Consider the following 12,407-nt stretch of genomic DNA (forward strand, 5'->3'; position numbering starts at 1 on the left):
CCCCCGGGGCTTCTCCCTCTGCTCAGGGACAGGAGTCGTTCCCTGCTGCACCCTGCGCTCTCTCCCGGCCGAGACTTCTCCAGGAACTTCTCGGAGCGGAGTCCATCCCCTGGGCACAGCCCCCTCCGAGTGCTGCAGCGTGGGTCACTGTGCCACGGGCTCAGTCCTGCCAGGACAGGCTGCTCCAGCGGGGCCCCTCTGCCCGCGGGCTCACAGCTCCTCTCAGGCATCGCCGTTGTGAATTAAAATTTTAAATCTTTCCTAATAATAAAATTGTTATAAAAATAATAATACAATTAGATTAATAAAGTTTAGAGTTTAGATAATTATAAGACATTAAAAAGCAAAGAATTACGGACGTCTGGATGCTCTTGCACACTAAGTTACCAAAAGCAGTCTTTGTGGACAAAGGAATAGCTTTAAAAACAATAGCTGGCTGCATATTCATATATCTTCCATGGTTATGCATACATTCTATTTAAAACAAGATCTCTGTCTGTTGTATGTAAACTTTCTTTTAATTCTTAAGGCGTCTTCGACTCTGAGTAAAGCTTGAAGGAATTAGCTTCTTTTGATAACAAAACTATAAATTCTTTTTTTTTTTTTTAAAGATTTAGGTGTTCTTCAAGTGAGTATCTCATTCTAAAAAAAAAAAAACCAAACTCCCACCACATACATAGTCTCTATTTTAATATTATTTTGGAACCTAAAACTTACACCACTAGTTTATTTAACACACTACTTAAGAGAATGAATACAGAATAACTTTCTAACATTACACATATAATATTCATTATAATATTTGCGAAAAGCCAGTCATAAAATATGCATTTTTCACAATCTTTCTTCTTATATTTTATAAATCATTTGGCTTGAACAATATTTTTTATTTACTTGTATTCTTTGGACTCCGTTGGTAATCTAATAAAACATGGGATTAAACAAAGAAGAAACATTAAAACACTTGTAACACATAAAAGGAAGAATTTTAATTTTTTCTACTATTTAATTCTCAATACAGTAACCCACTTCTTAGTTTTTAACATTATTTTCTCATTTTTGGACTGATACCTGGGTCATAATTTTTTAAATATATCTTTTGTTTTTGGGTTTTTTTTTTCTTTTCTAGGATGACTTCCCTATTGCTATCTATTTTTTAGATAATAAATAGTTTAAAGCTAACATATTTTAATACACTGCAGTTTTTGTTTGGATTTCCTGACTTAATATTAATTCTAATGTTTGAGTATCTTTGTTTGTTATCTTCCTTATAACTGTTTGGAGTTTTATAATATGATTTAGTATAAAATTGGGGGTTAATACAGAGTTAGACTGTTGTGTTGGTTTTACTTTTTTTTTGTTTACTAATTGTTTTTTACTGGATTTTGGACTATGTTTTTAAGATTAAATGTAAAACAAATGCATCTCTCTCCTTTTGGATATTCTATGTTTTATGTATTACTATTTTTTCTTAAGTTCTTTGCAATCTAATAATTTTCCCCCTTTTTCCTGCAGGTACTTAATTTGGATGGGTTATAACAGTGGCCAGGAAACCCTCGGCTTCTCCTCTCCACGGGGTTCCTCTTCTTCCTAAGACCCAGTCCCAGTTTCCCCGGGGGGGATTCTCTCTTTTTTATCACTCCCTTGGTCTCTTTACTGGCCGCTTTTCCCACGAAAAAGACGAAAAGCAGCGTGAGAGACTGCAGCAATCACTTGGCAAGTCTGGGGTACCCAGCAGCCTCTGTCACACACATTCATTCCCCCCTTATCCGCCCCATCCCAACAAATACTCACCTGTCCTTTGTCCTTGGGTCTTGGTTCTTCGTGTACACTTTAGTCTCAGAGGCTAATTACCGCAGTTTTAGGGAATCCTTTCCCTTTTCTTTGTTTTATTGTCTCCTTCTGCCCATGGATCATAACCTGTGTCTGTGGTCACACACCAGGGGAACAGAGCGAGGCTGCCTAAATAGGGCAGGACCCGTCTTCCTCACCCTGATTCACCTCAGGCCCCGGCAGAGAGGTGTTAGAAACCATCCTGTGCTACCAGAATTGTGAAAAACGCCAATCACTTGGCTCCCTGGGCTGGGTTTGCAGCTCCTCCTCCTGCAGCATCTCCGGGGCTTTTCCTCCTCTGCCATCCAGCCACACCCTGGGAATGAAAAATCCTGGTTTGGGGAAAACCAAGGTGAGACTGCCTTGGACTGGAGGCTCCTCCTACCCAAGTCCATCCCTAGAACTCAGCAGGACTCTTGTGTCCATGAAAATCTCCACAGTATAAAGGTTTAGCCCAAAACAACTCTCCCAGGAGTTCCCTATCTCTGATCTCGCCACTTTTGGGGTTCCAGAGGTTTCCTTTCCTTGGGATGATGGGGGTCCAATGGCTCCAGGGGTTCCCCGTTCTCAGGTGTCCTGCTTAGGGATGATCCAGGGGCTGTTGGGGCTCCATGGGGTCCCTTTTCCCCTGATGCTCTACTCTGAGATCCCAGGTGTCCCAGGGGTTCCTCCTCTCCAGGCTCCCCCCCTTTCCAGCCAGCCGGGGGTCCCCCAGCTCCAGGATCGCCCCTCTCTGCTCTCCCCACTCCGGGGGTCCCAGGGGTTCCCCTCCTCTGCTCCCCCGGGGGTCCCCAGGACAATGTCCTCCCCCTGGTGACACTGGGCAAGGGCCACATGGACTCCCAAAGATCCCCCAGGGGGCTCAGCTTTGGGGTCCTGCAAGATCCAAACCTACACACACACAGAGAAAAAAACCTCCCGGGGTTTATTTGGGCCTCCCAGACGACATCTGGGGCTGAATTCCACAATCTGCAAGCTCCAAACACACCCCAATAAAAAACCCTCTCAGAGACCCCCCGATATATTTGGGGCGAGCTCCCCCTCCCCTCTCACCTGCAGGATGAGCTGGGGGCGATGGTCCCGGGGCCAAGGGTGCTGCGGCCTCAGGGGGCACTGGAACCTCCTGTTTCTCCTCCTTTTCCTGCTCCTCATCCTCATCTTCCTCCTCCTCCTTCCTAATCCCACCTCCTGCCCAGTTCCTGCCTTCTGTATATTTCGAGTGCAGCACCTTGCTTGTTTTTAGAGCGAGAACAAAGATCCCCGCGGGAACACGGCTTGCTGGCTTTAGTCAGAAGTAGCAGTGACTAAAGGTCCTGTTTCCTCTGCTGTGCTCCCGTCCTTGTTCCTCCTCAGTGTTCAGGCTGGGCTATGGGGTGTCCCTGTTTGCTGCATTTTCAGAGCTCCTCCTGGAGCCTTTGGGCAATAGGCTGTGCCCTGGGAGGGTTCTTTGTGCTCCTTTGTGACCCAGGAGAACCTTCCGGGCGGTTTCTGCGTGAGCTGCTGCTGTGATGTCACAGGAGCACTGCCACGTCCCCGAGGTGCTCCCGTGGCTGTGGGACACGGAGGCCTCAGTGTCCCGAGTGGCTCTGGGCACTGCTCGTTGCCGGAGGATCCTCCTGCCCGAGGCATTCTCAGCACCAGCCCAGCCCTGACGGGTGTCCTTGTGTGCTTGCAGGGCTGCAGTCTGCAGACGTGTGCAGCGCAGCCAGAATGATCCAGCACGTGGCTGCTGCAGTTTGCACGCTGTACTCTGTGGCTTATTCGGGATATTTTTTAACCCACTTGGCACGTAAGTCGAGGTTTTCCCTCGGTGCTGTGGCTTTGGGCTTGCTGTGTGCTTTCTGTTCTTCCTCTGGACCCGAGCTGACTTTGTAACCAAATGGCCATGAAGGCACCATTGCTTTGGGAGAGCTCCTGCCAGCAGCTGCAGCTGAAAAAGGGGGTGTCTGCAGCCAGCGGGGCGTGCACAGCATTTGCAATGAGCCCTGGGGGGTTCTGTTCCCTCCAGCGGGGAGTCTGTGGCAGCAGAGCCGGGAACTCCCTGCCCAGCCAAGAACTGACCCAGCCCAGCATTTTGTGCTGTTCTCTTGCTGTGGGAAGGGACTGTGGCTCCTGGAGGGACGCTGGGAAAGCAAAATGCTCTCTCGGGGTTGCCTTGCTCCATGGCATTTCCCACGACAGGCAGTTTTTTCCTGACAGCATCTGGTTCATGTTCCCTCTCCTGTTGCAGGGCACCTCATGTGTGGATTCCGAGCAGCTCCTCCTCCGGTGAGTGGGAAAGGAACCTTTGGTGTTTGGAATTGTGCAGCAAGCTGTGAGCTCGGAGTGTGGCAGCCGAGTGCCAGCCTGGGAGGCTGAAGGAAAGTTCCTGTCAGAGTCTTTGCAGCAGCAGCAGCAGCAGCAAAGGGATCCCCAGCAGATTTCTCCTTTTCTGCTGCTGAGCTTTTGAAGAGCTGCAGGTCTGGTTTTGCAGGCAGAGGATTGCTTGCTAGCTTTAGCCACAGTGGAATATCGTTTTCCCAACAATAAGTGGCAATGTCGACTTTAGCCCATTGTTAGTTTGAAGGACTCCAAACCCAATTTCTGCTTTGTGCAGCTGGATGTGCAGCTGAAGGTAAATAAGGTGATCACTGAGATAGAACTTCCCGTCCCTCACGCTGCCATCTGTCCACAGGGCACAAAAGCAGCACCAGCCCCTCCTCTGGCTCCCTCTGCTCCCAAAGAGGAGGCCAAAGAGGAGGAAGACAGCAGTGAGCTCCCCGCTGTTCTGGGGGACGCTGGTGAACTTCCCTCGGTGCCGGGGGATGACAGTGAACTTCCCGCTGCTCTGGGAGACAAGGGCGAACATCCCGCGCTGTGGGAATACAGCGGCGAGGCTCCCGCGGCGTGGGACAGGTACAGTGGACATCTCCCAGCGTGGGACGAGGGCAGTGGATGTCCCCTGGTGCAGGACGAGGATGGCCAAGCCCCCATGGTGTGGGATGAGGACAGAGGACATCTCCCGCTGTGGGATGAGGACAGAGGACATCCTGTGCCTTGGGAAGAGGAGGGTGAACTTCTCCCAGCATGGGAAGAGGACAGTGAACATCCCCTGGCTTGGAAAGATGATGGCGAACCTGCAGCATTTTGGGAAGAGGACCCAGAACCTCCCTGTGCTTGGGAAGAGGACACTGAACCTCACTGTGCTTGGGAAGAGGACACGGAACCTCCCTCCGCTGTGGGATCCTGGGCTGAAGGTTCTGACAGCAGCACAGCCCTGCAGCCAGAGGGGAGAGGGGAGTGGTGCCTGGTGCAGCTGAGTACGTCTGCTCTGTTCCTGTGTTCAGAGCAGGGGGCTGTGTGTGTGTCTCGGCATCAGCTGCAGCCAGCGTTGCTCTGCAGCTGAATGTCACAGGGGCATTTATTGTCCTTCCCCAGCTGAGACCAAGGGGCTCACGGCCCCAGGGAGTGGGGCTGCATTCTGGCTCTGCTCTGGTGGGGTCTCGCTCTGGGAGGGAGCCTCTTCCACGTGGTTTCTTTCAGGGAACATCGTGAGCGTGGAGGAGCCTGCCGAGAAATACCTGGAAGTGGAGCAGATTGGCCAAGGGTAAGTGCACGGCAGCTACTTCTGCACAAGCAGCCCAGGGGCTGTGCTGGTGCAGGATCAAGGGAGAAGTCAGGAGAGCTCCAAACACCTTCAGACACTGGGGTGCCATCCTGCTGTCTCTCAGTCCTGATCAGAATTGAGAACTGTGGTCAGAAGGAGCCGTCACAGGCCCCTGAGGCCGGCAGTGTCCTGCCTGCAGCAAGGAGCAGGACCTGTGAGATCTTCTGTGTCTGGAACTGGATTGCCTAAAAGAGCCACTCACCATCTGGAGACTGTCAGACAACAGCTCTCAAGGAGATTTCTTTCAAATATTTTGCTTCATAAAATATCTTCCGGTCAGAATTAACAACCTAAAGGTTTAGAAACAGGAACCGGAGATGAACTAATAAGTGCTCTATTCTAGCACAGGTCGTAGAGCCCATACATTCAGCAACAGACACAGAGCTGATGCACTCTGGGGGAAAATGCATCACCTGCCTGATGGCAGGGCCCTTGTGGATCCTGCAGGTCTTAGGCAGGAAATGGAAAAGGATGAAATGCATTCTTTTCCAGTTCTTTAGACACCCATTGCTCACTTCAGGTTTTGAACTAAAGCAATTCAGTGTGGACATTTGGGATTTGCTCCAGCCCAATTCCTTCGTGTTGGGTCTCAGTTTTCCCTTGCACACCTGGCATGGCAGAGGGCTGGTGGCTGCTGTGCTGTTGTTGCAAGGGTCAATGCACCCAGGTGTTTGTGAGCGCTGCAGGCAGCAGAGATCTCCTGTCTGGGCTGGCTTTCACTCCCAGGGCCTTAAGCACTGCTTCTTTCTTCTCTGCTGTTTTGTCTCCAGGGCTTTCGGAACCGTTTCCAAAGGACTCGACAGGGCCACTGGAGGAGAGGTCAGTGCCAACACGCCCAGCACGTCTGGCAGCTCTCCAGGGCTCTCCCCTCTGCTGGGAGCTGTGGCTGCAGCTCTGGGGGCCAGCAGAGCTTTCCTGCACAGGCTGCTCCTCTGAAGGCAGAGCAGTGTCAGCCTGCAGAGCACAGCTGGGACACACTTGGTCCTTCTGGAGTGCCCAAAGGGATGCAAGGAGGGCAGCAGTGTCTGTCAGAGCAGGACATGCTGGCTTGCTCTTCATATCTAAAAGTGTGAACGCATCAGGGCTGGAGACTGAGGCCCAATTTATCTTCACCCCAGCCGCAGACAGGAGCACTATCTAGCAGTTTTTCCATCCTGCCTTTCATCTTCAAAGGGTACCTCAAGGCTTAATTAGGGTGAGATCCTGCTTGGGCTCAATTTGGGGATTTAATTCCACTTCAGCTGTCCACAGAGAGAGAAGGAGAGAAATGAGAAGATGGATGTCCAGAGCAAAGCTCTCTCCTAAACCCTGCAGTTGTGTTTGGGTCTGGGGTCAGTGACAGCCTGTGACAGGGATCACCTGAGCAATGGATGTGTGTGTTTGCTTTGTTGTGCAATCCCAAACAGAGCAGCTGCATCTGAAATCATGACCAAATCCCATGCAATTGCTAAAGGGTTCCCGGCTGTTTTGCTCTGTTTTCACAGAACCAGAATTACCTCCTGCTTGCAAAATGTATTTGAATAATAATGAGAGTGTTGAGGCCATTTGAGAAGACTGTAGGTGCAGAGAATGTGGTTAGAGCTGGGAGGCTGACAGCTGAGGGGCCATTTCTGCAGAGCTTGCAAGGCCAAATGTCTCTGGCCATGTGTCCTGTAAGCAGCCCCAGCAAGCAGAGCAATGGGCTGTGGGAGTGGCCCTTGCTGAGCTCTGGTGCCCATCCCAGGGCAGTTTGGCACAGCCCGGCTCCGTTGCTCCAAAAAGCCTCGCCCCGTGTTGGCTGTGGCCTCCTGCCACAGACTCCTCCAGTTAAAGGTCTGCAATGTCCCCTCAGGTGGCCATAAAGAAAATGAGTCTCAGAGGGCAGAACGGGGAACGCGCTGTGAATGAGCTCCTGCTCCTGAAGGACAAGAAGAACCCCAACATTGTCAACTCTTTGGACAGGTGAGTGCTCCAGGCCTCATCCCGTGCACGGGCCCTGCCTTAACCTTTCCTGGCACCCGTAGTCTGTAGCCTGTTTTGAAAATGCCTGACCCAGCCGTATCTTCCCAAAACAACAGCCTGGCAGTTCGCTCCCTCCGTGTGCTTTGGTTGCTTTGGTTTGGTTTTTCCTTCAAGCTGACCCTGTTTTCTGTGTCTTACAACAAGTGCTGATAAACCACAGCAGAAATTATTTCCCTTGGTTTCTTCTTCCCAGCCCTTTTCCATTGCTGCGGATGCCAGGAAGACCAGGTCCTTGTTTCCAGAAATGCCTCATTTGCCCATTTTGCACTGGCCTTGCCTGTTTCTGAAGGGACTTTCTGAAAGGTTTCTGATTGCTTTTGTCCCAAGTGCTGCACAGCCTCCTCCCCTGGATAACCCTGGGAGTTGTGTTGCCTTGTTCTGCAGGGAATGGTGGAACTGATGAGCTCAGAAGCTGAACCAGCTGGGGGCCAGTGTTGTGGTTCCACACTGATCTGGGCTGTTGCTAAACTGCATTTTTCACCTGCTTGCCATCTAAGGCCTCTCCTTTCTCACAGGTGTCTCTTCCTTTAGACTGTGCAGATTCCAAGGACTCTGCAGCCTCGCAGGAATGTCTCTCCATGGGATTCTGTCCTCATGGACAAGTGACCTGGAAACAAAACTCCACTCCAGGCTTTTCCATGGGGGAATTGAGCACTGCACATTCATCTCCATGCCACTGCTTTCCTCTTCCAGCTTCCTTGTTGGCGGAGATCTCTGGCTGGTGATGGAATACATGGATGGAGGAACTTTGCAGGACGTTGTCAGACAGACACGCATGGCTGAAGGAGAGATGGCAGCTGTCAGTCGGGAGGTGAGGGATCCTGCCTGTGGCTGCCACGGCTTGGACACGATGGTCCTTCCATACAGGCGTGAGAACAGGAGTGGCTCCATGCTCAGGGCTCTGTTTGTTGGTTTCATGAGCTGGAGAAGAAAGAGCCTCTGCAGTGAATGGCCTGCCAGCATCGCTGCACTTCTGCTCTGTTCTTGCTCTCTTTCCTGCTGTTGTGGCACTCTCTGTCTGTTCTGGATTTGATGTGCTGTTCTCAGCTTTGCCCTGAACAGTTTGCCTGGAGCCTGTCTGCTCTGCACTCCTGGCCTGTCACAGCAAAGCTGCTACTGGCAGAATTCGGACCTGTCCTTTCTTGTGTGATAGATTCCGGCCATTGGTTTTTGTCCTGGTGTTTCTTGTTCTCTCTCAGTGCCTGCAGGGCCTGGATTTCCTGCATGCGAACCGGGTGATCCACAGAGATCTGAAGAGCTCCAACATCCTCCTGGGCATGGCCGGCTCTGTCAAGCTGGGTGGGTGTTCCTGGCCAGGCACGGCGCTCCCGGGTGCGGCTGTGGGGCTGCTTCCCAGTGCCGGCCAGAGCCCCACAAGGGCTGCTGGGGGCACTGCCCGGCCCCTGCTGCCAGCTGAGAGCGGCTGCCCCTGCAGAGAGCTCCGGAGAGCAGCAGGGTGCCAGGGGTGGCTTTGCTCTGGGTATGGCCCTCCCAGAGGGCAGGAGTTGGAATCTAAATCTTAAAGGGAATCAGTAAAAGCCACTGCATGAAAGCTGAGGGTTTCTTAAGGGTCCAGTTCCACCTTCCCTTGGCTACAGCCCTCAGCACTTTTCCAGCTGACTTCACTACTCCATTCTCAGACTGAGAGTGGGGAGTCTTGGTGCTTGGTTTCCTCATTCCAGCTGCCTTTGACAGTGTTTGTTTCTGTCCTCAGCTGATTTTGGCCTCTGTGCTCAGCTCAGCTCTGAGCAGGACCGGTGCAGCTCCATGGTGGGCACTGCTCACTGGATGGCCCCAGAAGTTGTGACCAGTTCTCCTTATGGCCCCAAGGTGGACATCTGGTCCTTTGGCATTGTGACCATCGAGATGGTGGAAGGAGAACCTCCTTACTTCAAGGAAACGAGGGCCATGGTAAGAGGCAAATTCTCCAGGGGCTGCAGAGCCCTGTGAGCACAGGGTGACCCTGCACTGGGAGCAGCAGCTGGAGGTTTCTGCACCTGGGGAAGGGAATTCCCAGAGCACTTGAACCTCAACACAGACAAATATTCTGCAGTCTCCAACAACAATTTGCTTTGGGATTTATGCTGTTCCAGCTCTTCTGTCTGTAAGGATGACCTGAAAATGTGAATCAAGTGCATCAGCTCTTTCCAATGGCTGTGGCAGCACCAGGGTTTGGGTTTTTTTGTTGGCACAGGAAAATGAGCTGTGAGCAGCATCTCTGCCAGGGAGGAAAGTGCTCCTGGAGCTGGGGCTGAGAACCCGGGGTCGCTGTGAGCACCTGTGGGTGGGAAGGAAGCTGGCAGAGCGCTGAGTTTGCTTTTCCTGCAGGCTCGCGCTCTGATCCGGCACAACGGGACCCCGCAGCTGCAGGAGCCCCGGCGCCTGTCGGCTCTGCTGCGGGACTTCCTCGAGTGCAGCCTGGAGCCGGACGAGGAGCAGCGCTGGTCTGCCCAGGAGCTGCTGCAGGTGAATGCCGAGCAGCTGAGGGGAAGCAGCAGCGCCAGGGAGGGGTTTTCTGCTGGGGCCCCTCCGATAGTCTCCAGCCTCGCTGCATTCCACACGCAAAGCAAGCAGAATCCTCGCCGGGTTTGGCTTGGCAGGGTCCTTTCGAGGGCATCTGCCCCTGGTGCCCCACGAGGAGCAGGGCCATCTTCAGGCAGGTCCAGTGCTCAGAGCCCTGCCTGGCCTGAGCTTGGATGTTCCCAGGGAGGAGGCACCTCCCACATCCCTGGGCACCTTCTGTCAGTGTTTCACCACTTCTGGCAAAAAGATTCTGCCTTCGATCTAACCTGAGCCTGCTTCCCTCTCCTGAGTTTCTGACCATTTCCCTTTGTCCTGTTGCAACAGAGCCTGTGAGGAAGTAACAGTTCATTTCTTTCTTTTTTATCCTTTGGGCAGCACCCATTTTTATCATCAGCCAAGCCTCTCTCCAGCCTGACCCCTCTGATCACCGCAGCAAAGCAACTGAGGGAGCAGCGGAGGAGATGAAGCACTGGAGGACAGCTGTTAGTTACAGTAGTTAGTTAGGACAACTAGTTAGTGATGGTAGTTAGCAGTGCTAGTTGGTTATGGTAGTTAGGACAGCCTGTTTGTTACGGCTCTTATGACAGCCTGTTTGGTATGGCAGTTTTTTGAATAAAAACTCTCTTAAACCTCAACTCCCTTGAGGTGTCCCTTCCTCCTCCCTCCATGACTCGGCTGCCCGGAGCAATGTGAGGGGAGAGCGGGCCCAGCCTGGCCCGGAGCTGAGCCCCAGCAGAGCCCTGGCAGAGCCCAGAGCAGCCTCGGATCTGCAGAGTCAGCCTGGGAGGAGGCGCTCGGAGCCTTCTGGGCTGCACCCGACTCTTGGTTACAAACTGCGTGTGCTGGAAAATGCCACTGGCTCTGCCAGAGGGCAGAAGGGGCCCGGGGAAGGCCCCAGGGCTCCCTGCAAGGGAAACACCTGCCCTGGGTTTGTTATAGAGAACTATGTAGTTGGTGGCTTTTGCTCTTATGTCTTGACTTCTGCAACTTATTCTTAATCACAACGATTTTGATACAGTACAGTTTGCAATCACTTTTAACTGCTTTTGCTGTAATATAATTTGTCAGCTTTTTGTGGCCAATGCCCTGGTCCCTGTGTAGCTCATATCCTGAGAATATCATTCTTGGATGATAGTTTAGTTTGTGCACAGTGTGAAAAACATACATACTAGTTTTGGCTTTTGCAAAATATTGAAGTGGATGCCATGGGTTGTGCATTAGAATGTTAACTTTTGCAGAAATAGCTGTAGTTGTGAAATAATAACTAATGCTTTTATTTTTGTAACTAACTGACAGTAATAACTCAGAGGTATTTGTGAAACAGCCAATGTTGATTTAAAATATTTGTGGAAGTAGCTAAAACTGTCTGCATGGCCAGATAACATTTAAGGAACGGGTGTGCTGAGGACCCTGCCGCTGACCCTTCGACTGGAAGGAACTGTCTCTTGCTGATGTGGAAACCCAGGTGTCCCAGGGTGAGGTTCTGGTGTTTGTATCCCCAATCGTGGGTTCTGTTCAAGTTTGATATTCTGTTCTGTGCTCTCAGAACTGACTCTGAAAGTGAAGTTTGTTTTGTCTTGTTATCAGCTGGCTCACCTCCCCCCATGGTCTGTTCTCCACAAGAGGCTTGTGCGGGCTGGCTTGGCTTGCTTTTGCTGGCTTTGTTTGCTTGCTCTTGCTTCCGCTCTTGCCTTTGCTTTTTCCTGTTAGTTAGTTTAACTAGGCAGTCCAATTTTTTCCCTGGGTTGTTTCTTTCCCTTTCCTTCTTCTGAATACCATCCAACCTGCTCTGGACTGGGACCTGGGAACCCTGAGGAGCACCGGGAGCCTGCGCTCTGTGATCTGCAGCAGCCATCCCCAGTGTCCAGAGCAATCCCCAGCGCCCAGACCTGGGCGACCACCCCCAGGAGAGACTTTCTGGATTTGTCATCTCTTCAGAGTGGTGAAAGAGTTTTGTTGTCATCTGGTGTTGTTATTTTTTTTAGTGCTGGGGAGTGTTTTGTTAGTTAAATAAACAGGTTCTTTTCCACTTCTCTCAGAGAAAATTCTTCCTGAATCAGGTGGGTGGGGAGGAGCTGTGGGGGTTTGTTGTTGCAGAGGATAGATAGATATGATTGTTCTCGTAGCTAGCCGAATGTCACTTCTGCCCTTGGATGAATCCTGGAGTGAAATGGACTGTTCCATCCCACCCCCCAAAAGATTGTGGCTCATCCCACACCTCTGTACCTGCCCCCAAAACATCAGCGTCTGTAACCCCATTGACCCATGCCTTGTCCCGGCCCACCTGGGAGCTCCTGATAAGGTGGCTCCGAGGGGCCATGCGGCCTCTCGGCCCTCTCCTCCTCTCTTGGACTTCCTCCCCGCCTGGGGCTTCCCCTCTCTTAAACCCTCGGTTTCTCTCTCC

General features: G+C 51.7%; 2 protein-coding genes across 2 annotated transcripts in view; both read left to right on the top strand.

The window, feature by feature from the left end:
- LOC146764006 (uncharacterized) overlaps nt 1-5,451 on the top strand; it is a 25,458-nt gene extending 20,007 nt beyond the window's left edge. Inside the window, exons 4-6 of the mRNA XM_085565427.1 lie at nt 3,509-3,622; nt 4,064-4,101; nt 4,382-5,451. Coding sequence (XP_085421553.1) covers nt 3,509-3,622; nt 4,064-4,101; nt 4,382-5,218 — 989 coding nt within the window. The 3' untranslated portion in view covers nt 5,219-5,451. The remainder of the gene's footprint in view (nt 1-3,508; nt 3,623-4,063; nt 4,102-4,381) is intronic.
- Nucleotides 5,362-12,036, top strand: LOC146764007 (serine/threonine-protein kinase PAK 3-like). The gene is made up of 8 exons (XM_085565644.1): nt 5,362-5,419; nt 6,250-6,298; nt 7,311-7,420; nt 8,174-8,291; nt 8,680-8,779; nt 9,195-9,391; nt 9,809-9,946; nt 10,379-12,036. Exons 3-8 carry the CDS (start codon nt 7,326-7,328, stop codon nt 10,466-10,468), a joined length of 738 nt encoding a protein of 245 aa, XP_085421770.1. The 5' UTR covers nt 5,362-5,419; nt 6,250-6,298; nt 7,311-7,325; the 3' UTR covers nt 10,469-12,036.
- The last annotated feature ends 371 nt before the right edge of the window (nt 12,037-12,407 follow it).

The sequence above is a fragment of the Lonchura striata genome, chromosome 36 (genome assembly GCF_050655825.1).
Source record: "Lonchura striata isolate lonStrDom1 chromosome 36, ASM5065582v1, whole genome shotgun sequence".
In the NCBI taxonomy this organism is placed as follows: Eukaryota; Metazoa; Chordata; class Aves; order Passeriformes; family Estrildidae; genus Lonchura; species Lonchura striata.

Coding starts and splice junctions, on each gene's coding strand:
- LOC146764007 (XM_085565644.1), top strand. CDS start 7,326: ATGAGTCTCAGAGGGCAGAACGGGGAACGCGCTGTGAATGAGCTCCTG. Junction 7,421..8,173: donor ATTGTCAACTCTTTGGACAG/GTGAGTGCTCCA, acceptor TTCCTCTTCCAG/CTTCCTTGTTGGCGGAGATC. Junction 8,292..8,679: donor TGGCAGCTGTCAGTCGGGAG/GTGAGGGATCCT, acceptor GTTCTCTCTCAG/TGCCTGCAGGGCCTGGATTT.